The sequence below is a fragment of the Micropterus salmoides genome, unplaced genomic scaffold (genome assembly GCF_014851395.1).
Source record: "Micropterus salmoides isolate LMB-PRFRI ecotype aquatic unplaced genomic scaffold, ASM1485139v1 Ms_hic_scaffold_12, whole genome shotgun sequence".
In the NCBI taxonomy this organism is placed as follows: Eukaryota; Metazoa; Chordata; class Actinopteri; order Centrarchiformes; family Centrarchidae; genus Micropterus; species Micropterus salmoides.
In genome coordinates this window covers 17,460,398-17,479,481 of record NW_024040263.1, presented here as the reverse complement: position 1 = coordinate 17,479,481, position 19,084 = coordinate 17,460,398, and the positions used below count along the sequence as shown (strand labels likewise).

At 39.2% G+C, this 19,084-nt stretch overlaps 3 protein-coding genes across 6 annotated transcripts in view; 2 read left to right on the top strand and 1 right to left on the bottom strand.

Annotated features, from left to right (window-relative positions):
* Positions 1 to 4,521, bottom strand: part of stx8 (syntaxin 8) — a 49,601-nt gene extending 45,080 nt beyond the window's left edge. The window contains exons 1-4 of the mRNA XM_038713799.1: positions 4,383 to 4,521; positions 3,352 to 3,451; positions 3,158 to 3,252; positions 2,753 to 2,863 (exon numbers count right to left, since the gene is read on the bottom strand). Coding sequence (XP_038569727.1) covers positions 2,753 to 2,863; positions 3,158 to 3,252; positions 3,352 to 3,451; positions 4,383 to 4,399 — 323 coding nt within the window. The 5' untranslated portion in view covers positions 4,400 to 4,521. The remainder of the gene's footprint in view (positions 1 to 2,752; positions 2,864 to 3,157; positions 3,253 to 3,351; positions 3,452 to 4,382) is intronic.
* Positions 4,522 to 6,201: 1,680 nt separating this feature from the next.
* LOC119899259 (TBC1 domain family member 24-like) lies at positions 6,202 to 11,628 on the top strand. 3 transcript variants are annotated; one of them, XM_038713785.1, is made up of 11 exons: positions 6,202 to 6,448; positions 6,545 to 6,753; positions 6,865 to 7,123; positions 7,282 to 7,398; positions 7,789 to 8,205; positions 8,326 to 8,565; positions 8,695 to 8,850; positions 10,108 to 10,171; positions 10,338 to 10,436; positions 10,687 to 10,816; positions 10,901 to 11,628. In XM_038713785.1, the coding sequence occupies exons 1-11, from the start codon at positions 6,273 to 6,275 to the stop codon at positions 11,074 to 11,076; spliced, it is 2,043 nt and encodes a 680-aa protein (XP_038569713.1). In that variant the 5' UTR covers positions 6,202 to 6,272; the 3' UTR covers positions 11,077 to 11,628. The 3 variants fall into 3 exon arrangements, with proteins under 3 accessions (XP_038569713.1, XP_038569712.1, XP_038569714.1); XM_038713784.1 differs by having other exon boundaries at positions 10,588 to 10,816; XM_038713786.1 differs by lacking the exon at positions 10,901 to 11,628 and having other exon boundaries at positions 10,568 to 10,777.
* Positions 11,629 to 12,265: 637 nt separating this feature from the next.
* On the top strand, positions 12,266 to 17,070 carry LOC119899264 (zinc finger protein OZF-like). 2 transcript variants are annotated; one of them, XM_038713794.1, is made up of 3 exons: positions 12,266 to 12,435; positions 14,105 to 14,162; positions 14,612 to 17,070. In XM_038713794.1, exons 2-3 carry the CDS (start codon positions 14,114 to 14,116, stop codon positions 15,730 to 15,732), a joined length of 1,170 nt encoding a protein of 389 aa, XP_038569722.1. In that variant the 5' UTR covers positions 12,266 to 12,435; positions 14,105 to 14,113; the 3' UTR covers positions 15,733 to 17,070. The 2 variants fall into 2 exon arrangements, with proteins under 2 accessions (XP_038569722.1, XP_038569723.1); XM_038713795.1 differs by having other exon boundaries at positions 12,266 to 13,299.
* The last annotated feature ends 2,014 nt before the right edge of the window (positions 17,071 to 19,084 follow it).

The window sequence follows — 19,084 nt, the reverse complement described above, 5'->3', positions numbered from 1 at the left end:
TGCTAATAGCTTAAAGCTGTGTTTCAGACCCCCCCGTGGCCGTCTTACGGTGACGGGTTCAGAATCTCTGTGTGAGGCTAGATTTATCCATGTCTGCTGTGAGCAAGTTGTCTGCTGGTCAAGCCCAGGAAAAGTGACCTGAGCCACATGTAAGTTTATCAGTGACTAAGGAAATAATAAAACTACTATACTAAACTGGTTTTTCTGTGGTTTTAATGTCCAGCTAACATAATTCTGTTTTTCATTGGTACCAATCTTTCAAATTCAAAAGTGAATGCTTTTTTTTGGTTAATCTCTTTTTGCATGACCAATGCTTGAAACTACTTTTGTCTCACCCAAACACATGCTTCTCAGTGTGAAGACTAATTCAAGTTAGTTTTTGAAGTGGTAAGTAAAGCATTGTGAGCCCACAATGCGGGCTAGCTGAGGCTGATACCATCAGAGGAGTAGGTGAGACAAGGCCTTCGGCCTAATCGGTCTGACATGTTTGATTACTATGAGACTGTGTGCCAGCCCTACTCTTCCTCCATGCAAGTGCCCAGTGTGTGAAGATCCAATTAACCAGTCAGTGGGGAGCGCCAAATCAGTCAGGCACATCCCTTGCACTAGACTGCCGCCATTGGGGCCTGAACACACAGGTCTGACTGATTGAATGACTTGGACAGGCGAGATTTAACTAATTACAACTATTTCCAGTGCAATCAAATACAAAGGAAAGGTTAGTGAATAATGGAGTAAAGGTGGTCTGAGGGGTGATGGGGTGAACTGAGCCTTTAAATGTAGGCGCCACGTTCTTCTTTTGCTTAGTCTGAAATGGAGATGCTCGGACTGCAGTGTTTCAGGGATAGATTAAAGTCCCCTCTGTAACCTCTATCCATTTTCTCCTACCCAAAGTTCTCACAAAAAAAAAGAAAAGAAAAAGATCGGCTTAGATTATCCAAGCATGGCCAATCCACCCCCCACCCACACATTCTGTCCTTACAGACCACACAGTGGGAATGGGCTCGACCCACAAATCCAAATTACCCACCACATATCACTATTAAAGTTAGGTCTCACTGAGAAAACTAAAAATCATACAACCACATGATTACAGTTTGCCACGCTAACTTATCAGCAAATGTCATTTAAGATTTTTTTTTTTTAATAGAGTCTTTTATGTAATTGGGTGTGTGGTCTGTAAAAGGATGAAAGCCTGTGCAAAGCACCACTAAGCAGATCAATCCCAAAACCAAAGCTTGTGAAAGCTATCAGAGAAAGGCATACCATATCAAGGCATCAATAAAAGTGGTTCTCTACGGATCTGATGAAACAGCGATACTTGGTTTCATTCTACTGTCATTTCAGATATTGATCAAAAAACAACTATGGCCGTAAAGTAAACATTATACTATACAGGAACTGCAGTTTTTCTATGAATGCTGAGCATCAACAATGTAAAAACAACATGGAGGTGCCATCTCGCAAATACAGATTTATAACAGACATGAGAAACCAGAGGAAGTTAACAACATGACACTTGTTTCCTCTTCCTGTCTAAACAAACATCACCTCTGACTAGGCCAAATATTACACAAAGTAATGGCTGCCTGCTTCCTACGGTAACATTGACATGACATTAGATGATGAAGAGGATATAAGTTGTGGCATCCAGCTCTTTGATAAGCTCCACAAGTGATAGAATAAATGCTCAGTGGAGAGTTATGATGAACTGTAAACACACTACTTCCATCCCTGTTCATCAAGGAACACACGCACACATTCATATGAATCTGTCTGTGTGTGTGTGTGTGTGTGTGTGTGTGTGTGTGTGTGTGTGTGTGTGTGTCCATTTCACGAGGCGCCAAATGTGTGATCAACAGTGCAAAGCGAGCAGATCTCCTAATGAAAAAGAATTAGCTACGAAGTTAAGCGTCCTGTCAAAGTGGCAGACAGACAGACTTCCTACGGATTGCTAGCACAGGAGAGGTCACGGCACATGGGTCATACCGGATGTACAAAGACTTTCACAGAAAGTTAGTGACCGGTGACATATCATCAAAGCAGAGAACAGATCCAGTGACCTTTGTGGTCAAGGACATAGACAAGAGAATGAGGATTCATTATTTTTAATTGGGCAACATGTACTAGATATTAAAAAAAAGGATCTCAGTGAGGAAAAGTACGAAATTAAAGGTGGCATGTTCTGAGCAGGATGCCCCCCTGAAGCATCATGGGGTGATGTTTGGTTTGGCTGTTTTGACAATTATTGACAGTGACAGACAGAGACTCAGGGTTCGAGAAATATTCCACAATTTTCCTGAACTACTTAATCAACAAGCTGGCTGTCCCAGATTTTTTTTTTTTAATGAAAGAGCTCTGAGAAAACAACCAGCCAAGACTAGTTGAGAATAGAGTAACTGAGGCAGCAGCGTGGCTTAGTAGTTTAAGAAATCATCCTTCATACATATGAGGAAGGTTCATGCTCAGCGGTGATGGGCATTTGCTGGTGGTTTCTGTGGTTAAGTCATCACATCCCTAGGGATTGTACATTTCATGGGGTACAAATGAACTACTGATTCATTGAAGTGAAGTAGCACATTGATCATAAATATGTTACAATTCCCCCAAAGCTTTTAAATTAATTGTCAAAAAGTAGTCATTGTGGGATTCCACTCATATCAGAAGAGAATGCTTGATAAGATTTGCAAATACTGACTTTCTTACCTCTTTCTCTCATTTGGGGTTAAATAATTTGCCTAGATTTTAATACCTGGAAGGTTCAGCTTCAGTGATGTCTCCCTTGAAGGTGGCATTGAGCTGCTTCTCTCTGGTTAGCAGGTCATCAATAAGGTTCTGCCTCCTATCAGCTTCTGGCTGCATTCTGATGAAGCCAAGTTAAGGTCATGAAAAGGTCAACATAACTTTAACCACCTTCAGTGATAGTGGACAGAGGATGCTCCTGACACTTATCATTGGACCGTTTGTAATTAACCCATGAGCATAGAAACCTTTCTAACAATAATGACATAAACAGAAGGGCAGTTCTTTTCAAAACACTCTAACGCCCTCTATAGGAAGACAACTGCTACCACAAATAACCCAAACCGTCCAGTCCAAAATGTAATCTCCATCTCATGACTTCCACTGCCTAGAGCACTCTCTGAAGAAAGGATACATACGCCGAGTCGACGATGCTCGCAACAAACCCTCTTTAAGCTGGGTAATACTCTGTTTGAGCTTCTGCAGTGATGCCCGTAGTGTCATGTTGATCTGAAAAGACAGAGGATATTAACACATCACCTATCAACTAGGGAAATCTGACTGTTTCAAGAGAAATTTTGTAAGCAATGCCACTTTGTAACACCTTACCTTTGCAGGGTTGCCCCCTGTTCTCTGCTGTCTGTTCCGTTCATGTATATTTTCTGCTATTTCCTGTGCCAAGCGACAAGTGGCATCATAATTCTGTAACCTATAGATCAATGAATGGGATAGGGAAGTCATGTAAAAAGTGACCTGTCATTACTGACTCATGACAAACAGCCGCCACAGACATATTATGGAGCAATATGGAGAGATATTGCTCAATGCATTGATCAATGTGGTAATGAGGAAACCAAATGAATGAATCACTGGTCTGTGGATTTGTACAGGATGAAGACATCTGACTTATCTGTTTTCTCAAGATGTGCAAACCACAAAATACAAGAATTGTATTTTAAGAATATTTTACAATACAATGCACTAAGTACCAATTAGTTTGGCTAGTAACTTGAGCTCATAATGTTCAGTGTTTAGACGACCAGAGGGCTTTATGTAACTCGGTCTGTTTTGATGCTGGAGTTTAATGTTAAGCAAATCTAACATCATGGTGTCTGAGATGAAAAACACCTGATAGCCTCTAAAGCTTGAGTTGCACCATTATAATGGAATACAGCGCTAAAATATTGTATTGAAGGGTTACTGTGATATCATAGATGAGTGCAGTAAAATGTCGGAGAATGAGCACAAGCTTTGACGTTACATTGATCATGTGACATTTTTAGCATTGCCTTTTTCCTCTTTCGATTGTTATGCTAACGTTTCAATGTTTCAATCTGAATAGTAGACAGAAGAATAATGACTTACTACTACTACTACTACTACTACTACTACTACTACTCAGATCCAGAACTGCCATACTACATTATTCAACACATAAAGAGAGGATTTTGTAATAGCGTATTGAAAATGCACGTTACTATATTGGATTAACGTTGATCTGTATAGGTATGAGCTAGCTACCAGTCCCACTTTAGCTAGGAGGATACAGAAAGAGTAGCTTACTTTCAGGGTACTGTCATTTATTGTAGTTACTAACACAGTTGAGTCGATTTATTGTAGCCGTCCAACACATTACTTACCACGGATCCTGAGACATCACGATAAAAGCTAGCTATGAAGACAATATCCACTGAGTTAGTAATAAATCCGGCAGTAATCACCAGCAAACTGTTTCTTGTTTGGGTGTGACGTCACTACGGCATACTGCGAGGAACAGTTGACTCGAGGGCCGCGGCACTTTTCACTATAAGTAAGGAGGAGCTTTACAACAATCTATGTAAAACATAAACAAGTCGAATAAAAATTGTTATCACGTGACAGTTTACAACAACCAATAGATAAAACCTAAACAAGTCAATATACAAATAAAGGAAAAATCAATTAGGCATCACAAGGTAAAAGCTTTTTTGTAAAAGTGTGTTAAGAAGTGAGATAGGCTAAATGCAGACTATGTGAGCCTCATCTCCTCTGGTAGATTGTTCTAGAGTGTAAGGGCCCTGACAACAAAGGCACTGTTTCCTTTGGTTTTTAGCCTAGACGTTGGAATAGTTAGCAATGCCCTACCAGAGGATCACAGTCTGCGTCGTGGCTCATAGGGGAAAAAGCTCTGAAATATGGAAAGGAGCCAGCCTATGCCTGACCTTATAAGTTATTACACGGATTTTAAAATCAGTCCTAAAATCAGAAACAGTCAGCCAGTGCAAGGATGCTAAAACCCGGTTCATATGGTCAATTTTTTTGCAAAAAAAAAAGTCGAGCTACTGCATTTTGGACTAATTGTAGATGGTTAATTGATGAGAGTGAGTAACAATAGGCAACTTGAGGCAGGATAAAAGCATGGATGAGTTTCTTCAGGTCTCATCCATGATTCCTGGCCAAGGGCTTAGCATAAATTGCTAGTTCACTTGGTTTGGAGGATTGTTCTTACTGTATGATAGTCAAACACTTACCAGTAGTATGTTTGCTTTGAGTATTTACAACCTGCATGCAGCAAAATAAAAATGTACTATAAGGAATGAAATGCAAGGATATAGGGAATAGCAGGAAACGTGGTTTAAGTAGCTAAACAGACCTAAAGTGATGTTTGTAAACAGTACATTTTTCAGATAGTCCTCACAGACGTTGTCCCAATACGGGCCTCCATATGTTTTAACTGCTTTTGACTTGACTTCACCTGTGAATTTGTATTGTTCCACAGCCTTCATGGAAACTGACACATAAAAACAACAGCATGCTTTCTCCACTCATGGGGCTAAAGAGTTTGTTTTTCAAATCCATTAGCCTACACGCTGAGCCCACATGTGAGATAAGTAGGCTACTTGCAGAGGATTTATGTTTCATAACCAAACAGTGGTGTTTGGATCAAAACATAAATCTGTTGTGTAGAATAACACGCTTTAGAAGACTTCTTGGAATAGACTCATTTGGAATTCTGATGATACGCAAAAAGCAGTTTCAGAGAAAGGCTAACATCTACATGATTACCCTCCTTGTTTCTGGTGACCTTATTCTGAAAAAAAAAGAATGTTTAGATAGGTGTCCCTGTAAATTTCATTTCAAGCCATTTTGACAATTCTGCTGTGGAAAGGGATGTAATATATAAATAACAGTTAGGTACATTGCAGTGAGCAGGGTTATTGAAAGGATACTTGGTCAAATCATGTGTTTTAAAAGAAGTGCCATTGTTATATCATGTGATCTAGAAATTTTTAATTACTTGTTTGTGATAACATACTTCTCAGAATGAGACACTGTCTGTTGACAAAGTTAAAACAGGAATATCAGCAGAACTTTTCACTTTCAATGGAAAGTCACCACAAATCACCACAAACAAACCATACCACTATAGCTTACCTCACATGGCCACTGCCCACAAGCTTATATAAAGCCCTGATCCTCAGAGCATGCTGCTCGTAGCAGGAGACGCATTACCTTCCATTCTTGTTCTTCTTTGAAGAATAAGACTTGAGATGATTCATGTTTCAAGAGCGCCAGAGTTCTCCAGTTGTGGAAACATGAATTCAGTTTCGATGCGCACACCCTCTCACAGCAGGCAAAGGTCTCACTCTTATTACATTCTGGAGGACAACAAGGACTATGGTGTGCAGACACAGATGGTGGAAGCCTATCTAAGACCTCGCTCCAGGTATGTTTTCACTTTCAACTTAAAGACCTGTGCTGTTTTTATAATCTAATAATTATTACAAAATACACGAGTAATACTGAATCAACTCCTCCTCAGGTCCTTTTATGAGATGTCAGAGCCTAAACCAGACTGTGATGTGGGAAACTCAACAAGGTGTAGTCCACTGAGTAAGAAGGAAAGCTCCCTACTTCAGGATAAAGTGAACAAAAAGGAAAAGAAAGAAGGGCATGGAGCTGGTTATAGGGGCACCCCTAAGAAGGCCAAGCCTAAACCAAACATGCACTCGCAATCAAGAGAACTTAATGGTACTTAAATTATGTTTTTATAATGGTGTTTATTATAATTTTTGAAAATCTGAGTCTATTCACACTGCTTTGGGGAGAAAAACGAAATGTATGTTTGCATATTTTGTTCAGGCAAAGGCAATCTCAAGTCTGTGTCCATGATCACCATCTCTGAATTGGACAACTGGGAAATTATCTCCAGCTCAGGCATGAAGTATGGACAGTTTGTTGACTGGGAGAAAATTGATCCTGAAGCAGCACAAAGATACCAGCAGATCCTGAAGAGTGATCAGCAGCAGCTGAAAACTATGGCCCGAGAAGGATTCTGGGCCATGCCCCACACGCTAAGAGCCAAAGCTTACTATCACATCATCCACAGCATCATTACCAGGTTAAGATTGCCACGATGAATTTCATACATTTCAAAGTTTTAAAAATGTAAAATATTTTCTGCCATGAAGACAAACATATATGTATTTGGGGGAACAGATTTACAATGTGCAGCGTGTGCATTTGAATTTTATCTGATGTGGACTGATGTATCTGCAGTGGGTCTGTCACTCCAGATAGAGATATCTACTATGAACTAGTCAAGAAGCTCTTTGGAGAGCAGAAAGTCAGCACCCATCCAGTCCCAGAGTACATGGAGGCAGAAGAAATACCAAGGTACGTTTATGGGATAATACTGGTTAATGTAACACAAACATATTGCTATAAAAAAATTTCAGTGGTTTTGATAATGTGTTCCTTTGAAATTGTTCTAATAGACCTACAATATGAACCTTAAACTAGCAAAAGAACAAACCTGAAGTGCTGTCTTTATATATAAGCATGGCAGATGATATTTATTCGGTTTACTATTATTATTATTATTTTATTTGTTTTACTTTAGTGGCCCCTTTAGTGGGATATGCTTCCTAGCCCAATTGGTGACAGTGATCAGAAATGTAAAGACTAATACTTTTACAGTGTTAAAAAAGTGTTATTACTGTGCATTCAAGCTGCACTGGATTGAATATGACCAAGTGAGTTGTTGCTTGTTCTTCCCCTATCCAGATATTGTCTCAATAAAGCAGGCCTGAACTCTGTTAAAAAGATCCTTCTTTGCCTTGGCATATACTTCCCCGACATGAACTTCTGCCCCATCCTTCCTGAACTGGTCTCCCTCATCCTCCACTTCAGCCAGGACGAAGCAGAGTGTTTCCACAGTGTATGCCGACTTATCTGCTACAAGGACCCCAACAAGCGTTACATCGACCAGACCTTCCTCACCTACCGCGCCTCCTGTATGACTTTTGGAGACCTTGCCAACAGGTGTTGCAGAGGCATCCGTAAACTGATTGCCAGCTCTCACCAAAACCTCTTTGAGTTCTACTCTGACTGGATCATGTGGATATTCGCTGACCTTCCGTTCACATACGCCATCAGAGTGCTGGATGTCTACCTATTGGAGGGCTACAAGGTCCTCTACAGGTTTGTTGCTGCTGCATTGTCACGTGTATATGAAACCCCTGATTTCTCACGACGTAACCATGAAAGTTTGCACATAGGAAAAACAAAAGAGTAAAAGTATTTTACAATCATTCTTCGCAGGGTGGCACTGGCTTTGCTCAGCCTCTACAAAGTATCTGTGTCGTCTCGAGTGGCAGACGTGGAGGACTTCCGGACAGATATGAAAAGTTTTGTGCAGAACATAGCTCGCCACTGCACAGCAGAGAAGCTTCTGGAAAGATCCTTCTTGATTCCGATGGCCACACGGAGACAACTCAACCTCCTGTTCAACGCCAATAAGGAATCCCTCATGCAAAAAGGTGTCAGCATACACCAGAAGAGGTGGGTCACTACATATTATGTTTTGTAAAGGGTTTTTCATGAGGTGTGTGAGATAAAGAAAAAAAACTGCTCACATTTATCTTATTTCAGTTTCATATTCTCATCATAGCTATTTCTATGTTCCTAAAGGCAGTCGGTTGCCACGGAGGACTTTAACAACTTCACCTCCAGCGTTGTGACAAGGACTGAGATGAGAGTGGTCTGGGCCTGGATACCTGAGCGCTTTGCCCTTTTCAGTCCCATTAGGCTGTTTAATACAGCTGAACACGGAAGGAGCCTTTCTTCGTAAGTAACCTTTGTTGTGACTTCAGTCCTTTTGAAAAAATTCATATTTGCATTATTAAACAAGGCCTGGTCACTACGGCTCAATGGCTGCTCAACACCATGTCCCAGCAGTGAAAAACATTCTCAGATCTAGTTGTATAACAGAAGCAGAAGCAGCGTGTTTTCACTATCAACATGTTGTGTGAGGGTCAAGTGACTTACAGTTCAGTGGTGGAAACTGTTGTTGATGTGGGAAAATACTGAAACTACTAATCCCTAACTGAGTGTTTAACTGTCTTTTGTTTTGTAACACGTGGTTTCAAAAAAAACAACAATGCTCCATATAGAAAGTTATTATTTCTAAAATAAAAATGAGGATGCTAAGAATTCTGATTAAAGTTTTCGTTTCTTAATTGTATATCCACCTCAAAGTAAACGAGTGATTCTAGTGTCTATTTTTCCCCTGACATCACACCTAGTGTTGTAGTCAAGACCGCCCAAACCAAGACCAAGTCAAGCCAAGACCAGAGTTTATCGAGACCAAGACTTTTAAGGGCTGAGCCCAAGTCGAGACCAAGACCGAGTCAGGACCAAGACCAGTTCCCCACATTACACGACACACAATAAAATGTGGAACGAGACGAGGGAGGGGTGACGGTCTTTAATGGTAACAACACATTTTTAATTAGGGTTATTGGTTGCATTTGAAGCAATAGGTTTTACATCCAATCAAATTCAAATACAAATTAACTTTATTGGCATGAATGTATAGCAACAATATTGCCAAAGTAAAAAGTACATAAGGACAATTAATTACAATCACTGTTAGGATGTTAACAACATAAATCAGACAATGCAAAAGCAATTTATTGATATTCCCAAAGTTATGGTTACTGGTCCTCAATGTCCGAGACCGAGACAAGACCGAGTACAAATGCGGTCCAGTCCAAGACAAGACCAAGACCATCAAAAAGTGGTCTCGAGTACTACAACACTAGTCACACCATCTTGAATTATACAAACAACAGCTCTTGAGTGAGTTTCGGCTATACACTAATTTGACACTGAAATATATTGTTGTAATTGTTAAAGTTGCAATCTTGTCTTGCAAAGATACAAATGTTCTCTTCCAATATCGTATAGTGCAGATAGGCTGTAGTATTTTCATGTACATGCTTTTAGTCATCAGTGACACTGCCTGGTTGTATATAGAGCAGTTTATGGGTTTATGGGATATTAAAAGCAACAAATGGTTGTGTTTTTTTCTCTCTCATATAGATTCTATTCACATGTGGAGGGATACGAACCAGCTGTCTTAATTATCAAAACTGTGGATGAAGAGGTAACATCAGATAAAATAATGAATATTGGGGTACATCTGATTTTGCTATATATGCTTTCCTGTTGATTTAACCTTAGAGTTAAACCTAATATGTATTATTGATAATAAGTAGTTTGTGGAATACAGTTTGTATGGTACTGAAATATTAGTTTATCTCATTTCTCAGGTATTTGGTGCCTTCCTGTCAACAGATATGATAGAAAGAAGAAAGCATGACTCTGAGGGACTTGCATATTTTGGAACTGGGGAGTGTTTTGTATTTACGGTGAGACATATTCCTGCTTTCTTCTTCTTGAATTCAACTGCTGCGACATGCATCAAGTTAGCGGATTTGTGTTAACTTATTTGAAAGTATCTTTATTTTCATTAGTTTTAACTGTTTTTGTGTCAAACAAGAAATTTGCTTACTCGCTCAGCTTCGTCCCAGCATGGAGCGCTACCAGCAGGCCATGGTCAACATTATGACCCCAGTCACCTCCACCACAACTCTGATCTGTCCTGCTGGAACCCCACAGGACCCCAGCTACCTGACAGTCCCCTTCACTGCTCCATCAGAGGAACCCATGACTGCCAAAGAGCCAATGAGACCCCAGGAACAAGAAGCCTCCATGTTCATAGCAGGCAGTGACAGGGAGCTCATTATCGGTATGTCATTTGAACATATAGTTAGAAGAATAGAATGGGTCTTAAAAATGTTTAGTCAGCGCTGATGTAAATGTCCTCTCTTAGGTGGCGATGGGGGCCACGCGCTCTGTCTACAGGAAGATCTAGTGAAAGGATACTCAGAGCCTTGTGACACATTCAAGAGCATCCCACTCTGCAAGGGACATTTCAAGATCCAGGCCCTGGAAGTGTGGGGCATCCAGAACTCTATTTCCTTTTCTCACAGTATTCCCTCTCAGTAAAATAACGGAAGACGCCCCTTTGTAACTACTGTATGTATCTTTTGGTAAACACTGAACCAGTTTTTCTTGATGCTGTCAAGTTTATTTTGATGTAAATAATTATTTTGTGAAATGTACGTGTATGCACATTGTGAAGAGCAATCGAGTGTGACTTTATTTGACTTGTTGTCTACATGTCTAGTCAACTTTATTTGTACAGACTTATATGACCTACATAGTCTTACTGGACTTTACAAGCCCACATGAACAATGGTTCCCAGGTGAGGAAAGCTCTCTTGCAGTAATGAACCAAGAATTAGCGGGAGAGTGCTATGTGCACCGAATAGGTTCATCATAATTAAAATCAATCACAGAAGGTTTATTAATCTCAATCAAAGGGTCATCTTAACTGAAAAATTACAATTCTGGTTTTACCTCCTCTGAAGTCTACTGATTTTACCTTTCCAGGAGGTATGTAATCGTACGTCTACAGGGTTTTATTATTACTATTATTATAATTATTTTGCAGTTTATCAGCATTTGTTGATACACAATTAAATTTCATCTATTTTTTGTAATGTTATTATCAGTTGTTTGTCTTCTCAATGTCTCAATTAACATTATGTTAGACTTGGGCGATGGGGTTCTGGTCCTAACTGCCAATCATCACTTACAGTAGGCTACAGTACCGACCGATTTTGCATCCAAGGTTTATGAAACTTTTGCTGCGTTCAAAGGCTATTCGGAACTAAGTTAAGGATGTTTAGGATATGGCATATACAGACAAACCAGGCATCTTATCACATCTTTATATCATTACATCTTTACATCAGGCAAAGAACACAGCGGACATCAAATGACAGAAGGTATTACACACCTAAAAAGAGCCAACAAGGCAAATAATAAAATAAATAAATAAATAATAAAAATACTAAAAAAGTAAATAAGGGTAGAGCAACCTCAAATCTGCTTAATAATGAAATCAATTTAAGAGCTTTCTTGTTTTTTACAAGTTTCAGTGACTTATTCATACATTTTATCTCATTCTTCCAGTGGTACAAGCAGGGTTTAGTCTTAAAGAACCTACATTTATGTATAAAGGACTTCCCCAATAGCATCACAACGTTAAGAACAAAATCCAATTCCTTGTTTCCAACAACCAAACCAAACTTTACTAACTCTACTGTCAATGGTGACGACACCATCTCCATGGACTGTAGCCAGCTCCACATACCATCAACTCAATATTGCCGTATGCTTGTTCAGCAAGCTGCAGCGGCTAACGTTAGCTATCTTTAAATGGGAAGTAACGTTAGGTTACCTTTAAAACGTTGCGGACACACGATGTGACAACCTTCGGTTTTAAGGATTATTTGAGAGGTGGGACTCAATTTTATATGCCCTATTTAGTCTCATACGGCTTTGTTAGCTAACGCGACAACAACGTTAGCTTTAGCTAAGTTAGCTAACGTTACCTAGCTCTTTCTGCCTGCATCGCATGCGTTCCCCAGATAAACAGTCATATACCCTCAATTTTTAATGCCACTTCAGCGACAAAATAGCTTGGTTTAACCATACAACGGTCGGGGTTTCTCTGTCACGAGAAAGCCTGTTGAAACTCAACTAAAAAACATTTCATCTTAGTCGCCCTGCCCATTTGCAGATGTTCCATGCATCATGTAACTGTCTTAACATGCAACTTTTTCTGAATTACCTCAGTATTCTTTCCAGTTAGAGAGGCTTTCTGTAACGCTAGCTCAATAACAACCTATTACATTTTTACAGTTTAGAATTGATTCGTCTCTAATTCCCTCCACCCTCATCTAATAAATCACAGTGCTGATGTGCAGTTTGATCCCTTACAAGTCACCATTATAAATAGCCAAGATGAATTGCTCTTTGGATCATATTAATCGCATCTCAACAAGCGATTGTGCTATAAAAATACCCCACAATAGGGCTTTGTCGCTGCATAACTCTGTTTCAGTGATGCTGCGTATCTGTCAAAGAAGGCCACCTGGTGGCCAGAGGAATATTTGTGCATCTCCTCAACTGGGTTAATCTCCGAGTAGGCTTATTTATCATTCATATCATTTACAGGCCAAGCTGTAGCTAAACAAAAATAATCAAACAGAAAAATTCCAAGTAGGACTGGCTGAACAACAGTTTCAAAAATGCTCACCTGTGGTGTCTTCATTTGCCAACACACCACATTGCTGGTTGTCAACAAGCTGTAAGATTAGGGTAAAGTCTAATATTCTGGATAGCAAAGCTACATGTGAAAGGTAAAAATAACCGTCTGACTCAAATTGCTGAACCCAGCCACTGAAAATATGATGTAGTGTAACAGAATCTTGTTGAAATCACATCAAAGTTACGTATTTACACATAGATCTACATCATGACAACAGCTCTTTGGGTTTTTGGGCAGAAATATGCTAAACTGTAAGTTATGAGCTTTCAAGTGTTAGATAAAATTTTGCAAGGCTACTAAACAGATACAATAAGAGTTCACAGTAAGGAAATATCTGTAATCCGGTGTGTACATTTCAACTTGTAAATGTTGTACTTAGCTATTTCTATACTTTTCAATTCATCATACATTAAAGCTAGACTGATAAATCAGCTGATATTAGCTTACTGCAGATACAGTATATAGGTATCGGTGTATATGTTAGCCAATAAGTTACAAGACATTGCAGAACAGAAATGCCAAACTAGGCCTGTAGGTATTTAGAAACAAAGTATCACTATAGTCACCAGAGAGGACTGACAGATTGATGGGTCAACCTATGGGTCAAGATTGATTGTTTATGTTATGTCTTTATGTAAAAAAAACTAAACAATGCAATCAGCTGATATATCATTATCAGATATTTTCAAAAAACTCCCAAATATTGATATCAGTTTTAGCCTCATAAATCCAGTGTTGGCCGGGCAATATTGTACACATCTTAAAAAGACCAACACTGAGTCACTGCTCTCCCATTTCTCTGTAATGTAATCTTCTGTTTGTGCCTGTTCATGTTTTTATTTTGTGTGTAAATAGGCTGCAGTCATGGGCCCAGACACTGCATCGGCCCCTAAAACAGAATCTTCAGAGGAAAGTAAGTGTGGATGCTCAAGTAACAAATCACTTATCTGATGCCCAGCACTAGGTGTACATATCCAAAGAAGGTTAAAATCAAGGGCAACTGGACTTGGTTGAAGCTATTCAAAGACGCTTCACCTCTCATCCAAGATGCTTTTTCAGTCCTAGGATTTAATATGTTGTAAACGTGTTACATTGCAGAAGATTGAATGCCCATTCAGTAAAGTAAAATAACCCTGCAACCCTTAACATGGACTACGGGTCTTTGTCACACTGGACTCAGTAGTTGAATTCATCCCTTCTAAAATCCATCCCAGGAATCACCTCACCTGTGTTTCCTCTGTGTATTCAGTTTATTTCAATCATTATGTTAAATTAGTCACTGATTTCCTGCTGAGATTTATTTCTAGTAAGTTTGCTCAGTAAAGTATTCAGAGGATATTCTTTGATGTGATTGTTCCTCAGGTCCAGGAGAAGTCGTCATGAAGGTGATCTCAGAATCAAATTCCAATGATGCTTCAACCGCTACTGAGCCCGAGAACTCCAAACAGCCAGAGAGCAACATATCAGACAAGTGTTACACTTGCTCCATCTGTGGAAAGGTATTTGACAGACCATCAAAGCTAGAGAGGCACAAACCTGTACACGCGAAGAAACCTAAAACTCTTCATCAGTGTCAGCACTGTGATAAGAGTTTCACACAAGAAGAGAAGCTGATCCGACACCAGAATTGCCACAGTAGGACTAACAAGCACCCCTGTCCAGACTGCGGAAAGGTTTTCAACAGGCCTTCAAAGTTAGAGAGACACAAGCACACGCACTCAAAGAAACCGAAGGTGCCTCACCAGTGTTCATACTGCATGAAGACTTTCAGTAAGCTTAACAAACTTGTCCGTCACAAGCGAATTCACACTGGGGAGAAGCCTTTTACCTGCTCGGTCTGCGGAAAGGGATTCTCCGAGTCGGGTCACTGCAAAGCGCATGAAAAGACGCACGAAGAGCAGCCGGAAAAACCCCACTGCTGTGCCGACTGTGGGATGTGCTTCTTCAAGGCCTCAGAGCTCCGTCGCCATTTCCGCTCCCACACAGGAGAGAAACCTTTTAGATGCACCCTGTGTGAGAGCTGCTTCTCCCGCTCTGAGGGACTTAAAAGACACATGAGGAGCCACACCGGGGAAAGACCATACAAATGCATTATCTGCGGAAAGGGCTTTTATTCTCGTCAGGATTTGAATATTCATGGTTTGATCCACTCAGGAGAGAAACCACATCTTTGCCCCGTGTGTGGCAAAGGCTTCTCACAGCTGGGCAACATGAAAGAACATGAACAAAATGTTCATATTAAGTCCGAGACATATATTTGCAATGAATGTGGGGCAACCTTTACGCGGTACAAGTCACTGACAAAACATCAGCGGACGCACACAGGAGAAAGACCCTATCTGTGCCTCACCTGTGGTCGCAGGTTTTCATGGAGCCATTCTCTTAGCCGACACCGGAGGACACATGCGCACAGACAGATGTCTGTGGATGCATCCAAAGACATATCAAGTTTTGAAGGACCCTCTGAGAATCCTAGCAGTTGAGAATTGAAATCCTTATAGAAAGGACATTTCATGTTCAAATAATTTTCAAACAATTCCTCAAGCTAAAATGTACTCATTTCTAGTCGTTTGTGGTACATTGAGAAAAATGTTTTAAGCTTTGTGACAGTTCACCTTGCTGCTTGCTTTGTTATTTTTCCACAAAAGATCAGTTAGAAATTCATTGTACATGGCTCCAGTTTGCCCATTTGTTCTCACAAATTTTATATTGATCAAAGCCAAAAGGTACATTCAAAGGCATCGGTGTTTATTGAATTATGTTGGCTATTTGTACTCTTGTGTGTTCCCTTTATGACAAATTTGGACTTAACTTTAGATAGTGTGGAATAATATCTCATATCATGGCATTAATTCCCATTTTTTATTAACCAAAAGATATGTCACAACCAAAGAAGAATTAACCCTGCCAGAAGGCAGGCAACTCTTAATTTGACATGCAACCAAACTGATACTAGATCAAATATTGACCAAATCTCTGCCACCGTAAATGGAGATGCCACGTCTTTACTAAATCTGAGTAAATGTCTGCCTACCAAAAGTGATTCACTTAATCTGATGTATTCTGCTACCTCACTGTAACAGTACCACAGAAGCAACACAAACATTAACCAGCACAGGATTTGTGCATGATTCGGTCCAAACCAGTAGCTCAGAGGTTTTCTTACTGCAGCCAATAGAAGGAAATTATTTTGAATTTTGTTAGCCAGTTGCCCACCATAAACACATTTGTTTTAGTTATTTTATACCAAATCCTTTTTTATAATGAAACCCATAACAGAATGGTTAATGGTGTTCTGACTCAGAGCAGAAAAGTGCTGTTACATTATTCTCTATGCAGGTATATTCTTTCTCACCACCACTGATTGCAGTGTGGCCACAGAAATGCAAGCTTAATGTGGATTGAAGGCAGTGTGCAGCAGCAGTTTCCCTTTGTTATGAGCTGTGTAAATTGAAATGAATGTAAGTATAATATATTTGTTTTTTTCAGTTTTAGTTTTATATTGATGCTTAGCATATACTGTATATTGTGTAGTTACATAATCCATTGATTTTTCTTAGTGATACTATTTACATACATGGTAGCTTACTGTCAATAAACAGCTGCATTACATAGTGCTGTAGTTCACCACATAGTAACAACCCAATGGGCCCCTTACATTCATAAATACATATTCAAGTAATGTGCTCAAATATTTATAAGTTGTGCCAATAATGATGTGAACTGAACCTTGAACTACATAAGTTATTTTATAGAAAATACAGCTGCCAATAAAGTGTCTTAATAATATGGCTATTGCAATTAAAGCATTTTTTAAATTATGTGTGATGTCTTTTTCCAAAGTACTTGCTACTCCCTCCCCCTGCGTTCATGGGGAGGGTCTGCCACCCGAAACCAAGTAGCGCGGTGAAGTTAGTTTTGAGTTGGATATTCGACAGACATTTACCCAGGATCCGGTGACGGCTTCTTACTCAGTTCACCCAGTGTCGGCAGTATAAATGCGGTTAGCTCACCTCCGATAGCTCGCTTTTAACCACAGGGGTTCAGCTTAGGGACCATCAATAAATTACAATTGTGTTATGGTAAAATTATCATTTATTTCAATAGCTTCCATGTCATGTGACCTACCGACTCCAAACCAATGCCGAATTGTAGTACTAGACTAGTCAAATCAGACACACCTCTTCATGTTAGATTTGAGTACTTGTCTTTATTTTATATGAATATTAATATTTTATGGAAGAAAATGCCCTTTTTTTCAATAGCTTCCATATCATGTGATTCATGGACTCCAAACCAATGCCGAATTGTAGTACTAGACTAGGCAAATCAGACACACCTCTTCATTTTAGATTTGAGTACTTGTTTTATTTTATATTAATATTTATTAATATTTTATTGGAGAAAATTGGTTTGGAGTCCATGAATCACATGGAAGCTATTGAAAAAAACCTCAAATCTAACATGAAGAGGTGTGTCTGATTTTCCTAGTGTAATACTACAATTTGGCATTGATTTGGAGTCGGTAGGTCACATGACATGGAAGCTATTGAAAAAAGGGGGCATTTTCTTCCATAAAATATTAATAAATATTAATATAAAATAAAAACAAGTACTCAAATCTAATATAACGAGGTGTGTCTGATTTGCCTAGTGTAGTACTACAATTTGGCATTGATATGGAGTCAGTAGGTCACATGACATGGAAGCTATTGGGAAAAAAAGAGGGCATTTTCTTCCATAAAATATTAATAAATATTCTTATAAAATAAAATATGAATTCAAATCTAAAATGAAGAGGTGTGTCTGATTTGCACAGTGTAGACAATTCGGCATTGATTTGGAGTTGGTAGGTCACATGACATGGAAGCCATTGAAATAAATGATGATTTTACCATAACACGGTTTTAACAATTGTAATTTATTGATGGTCCCTAAACTGAACCCCTGTGGTTAAAAGCGAGCTATCGGAGGTGAGCAAACCGCATTTATACTGCCGACACTGGGTGAACTGAGTAAGAAGCCGTCACCGGATCCTGGGTGAATGTCTGTCGAATATCCAACTTAAAACTAACTTCACCGCGATCGGATAGCAGTGTAAAACCCTCCAATGCTGAGTCAGCATCGATGCTGGCTTGTTGAAGACGTTTAACACCTTGGCTGCAGGATGGAGGACCCAATTCTTTAAAATGAGTTCCTTTAAACATGTAGGAATTTTAAATTACGAAACTACGCTGACATTTCTACATCACCATCGGTTTCATAGATAATACAACCGTTTTTTTATTGAACGTTATTCATCTTATACGACAACCTTCAGCCAAAACAAAAGCACATAAAACGACTGAATAATAAAACATTATACGACTAGAAACATCAAGTAACAAGCAACGAAGGCATTAAAAAATTAAATCTTTACAGATTTAAGCTGTTTTAACAACTTCACTATTCTTCAAACCATATAATGCTTCAGTATAATGTTTGATTTCTATTTGGAAAGGTTGTATTTGTGGTTTCTTTTTAGACCATTTGTATTTGTGAATGTAATATTTCCCATATAGGATAAAGAGGTTCAAAATATATAACCTAGTCTTTTACAAATCAATGTCAATCTAACCAAAATAATTTGGTACATAGACTAGAGTACAGGAGGGGAAGTGGCGAGGGTGTAGTTGTGTCTATTAACGTCACGTTTTTTACGTGCACCCCTTTTTATATACAATGTAGATGCTTTTAAGGTAAAAAAAATAAATAAATAAATAAAAAAATCCGACAACACGCGAAGGCAGCAATGACGTTCCACCGACTTTACCGGTTGCTAGGATACCGTTTGTT

Bases quoted from the DNA above. Each gene is read 5' to 3' on its own strand.
- LOC119899259 (XM_038713784.1), top strand. From the start codon at position 6,273: ATGATTCATGTTTCAAGAGCGCCAGAGTTCTCCAGTTGTGGAAACATG. The intron at 6,449-6,544 runs GTATGTTTTCAC...ACTCCTCCTCAG, and splicing joins TATCTAAGACCTCGCTCCAG to GTCCTTTTATGAGATGTCAG. The intron at 8,206-8,325 runs GTTTGTTGCTGC...CATTCTTCGCAG, and splicing joins GGCTACAAGGTCCTCTACAG to GGTGGCACTGGCTTTGCTCA.
- LOC119899264 (XM_038713794.1), top strand. From the start codon at position 14,114: ATGGGCCCAGACACTGCATCGGCCCCTAAAACAGAATCTTCAGAGGAA. The intron at 14,163-14,611 runs GTAAGTGTGGAT...ATTGTTCCTCAG, and splicing joins AACAGAATCTTCAGAGGAAA to GTCCAGGAGAAGTCGTCATG.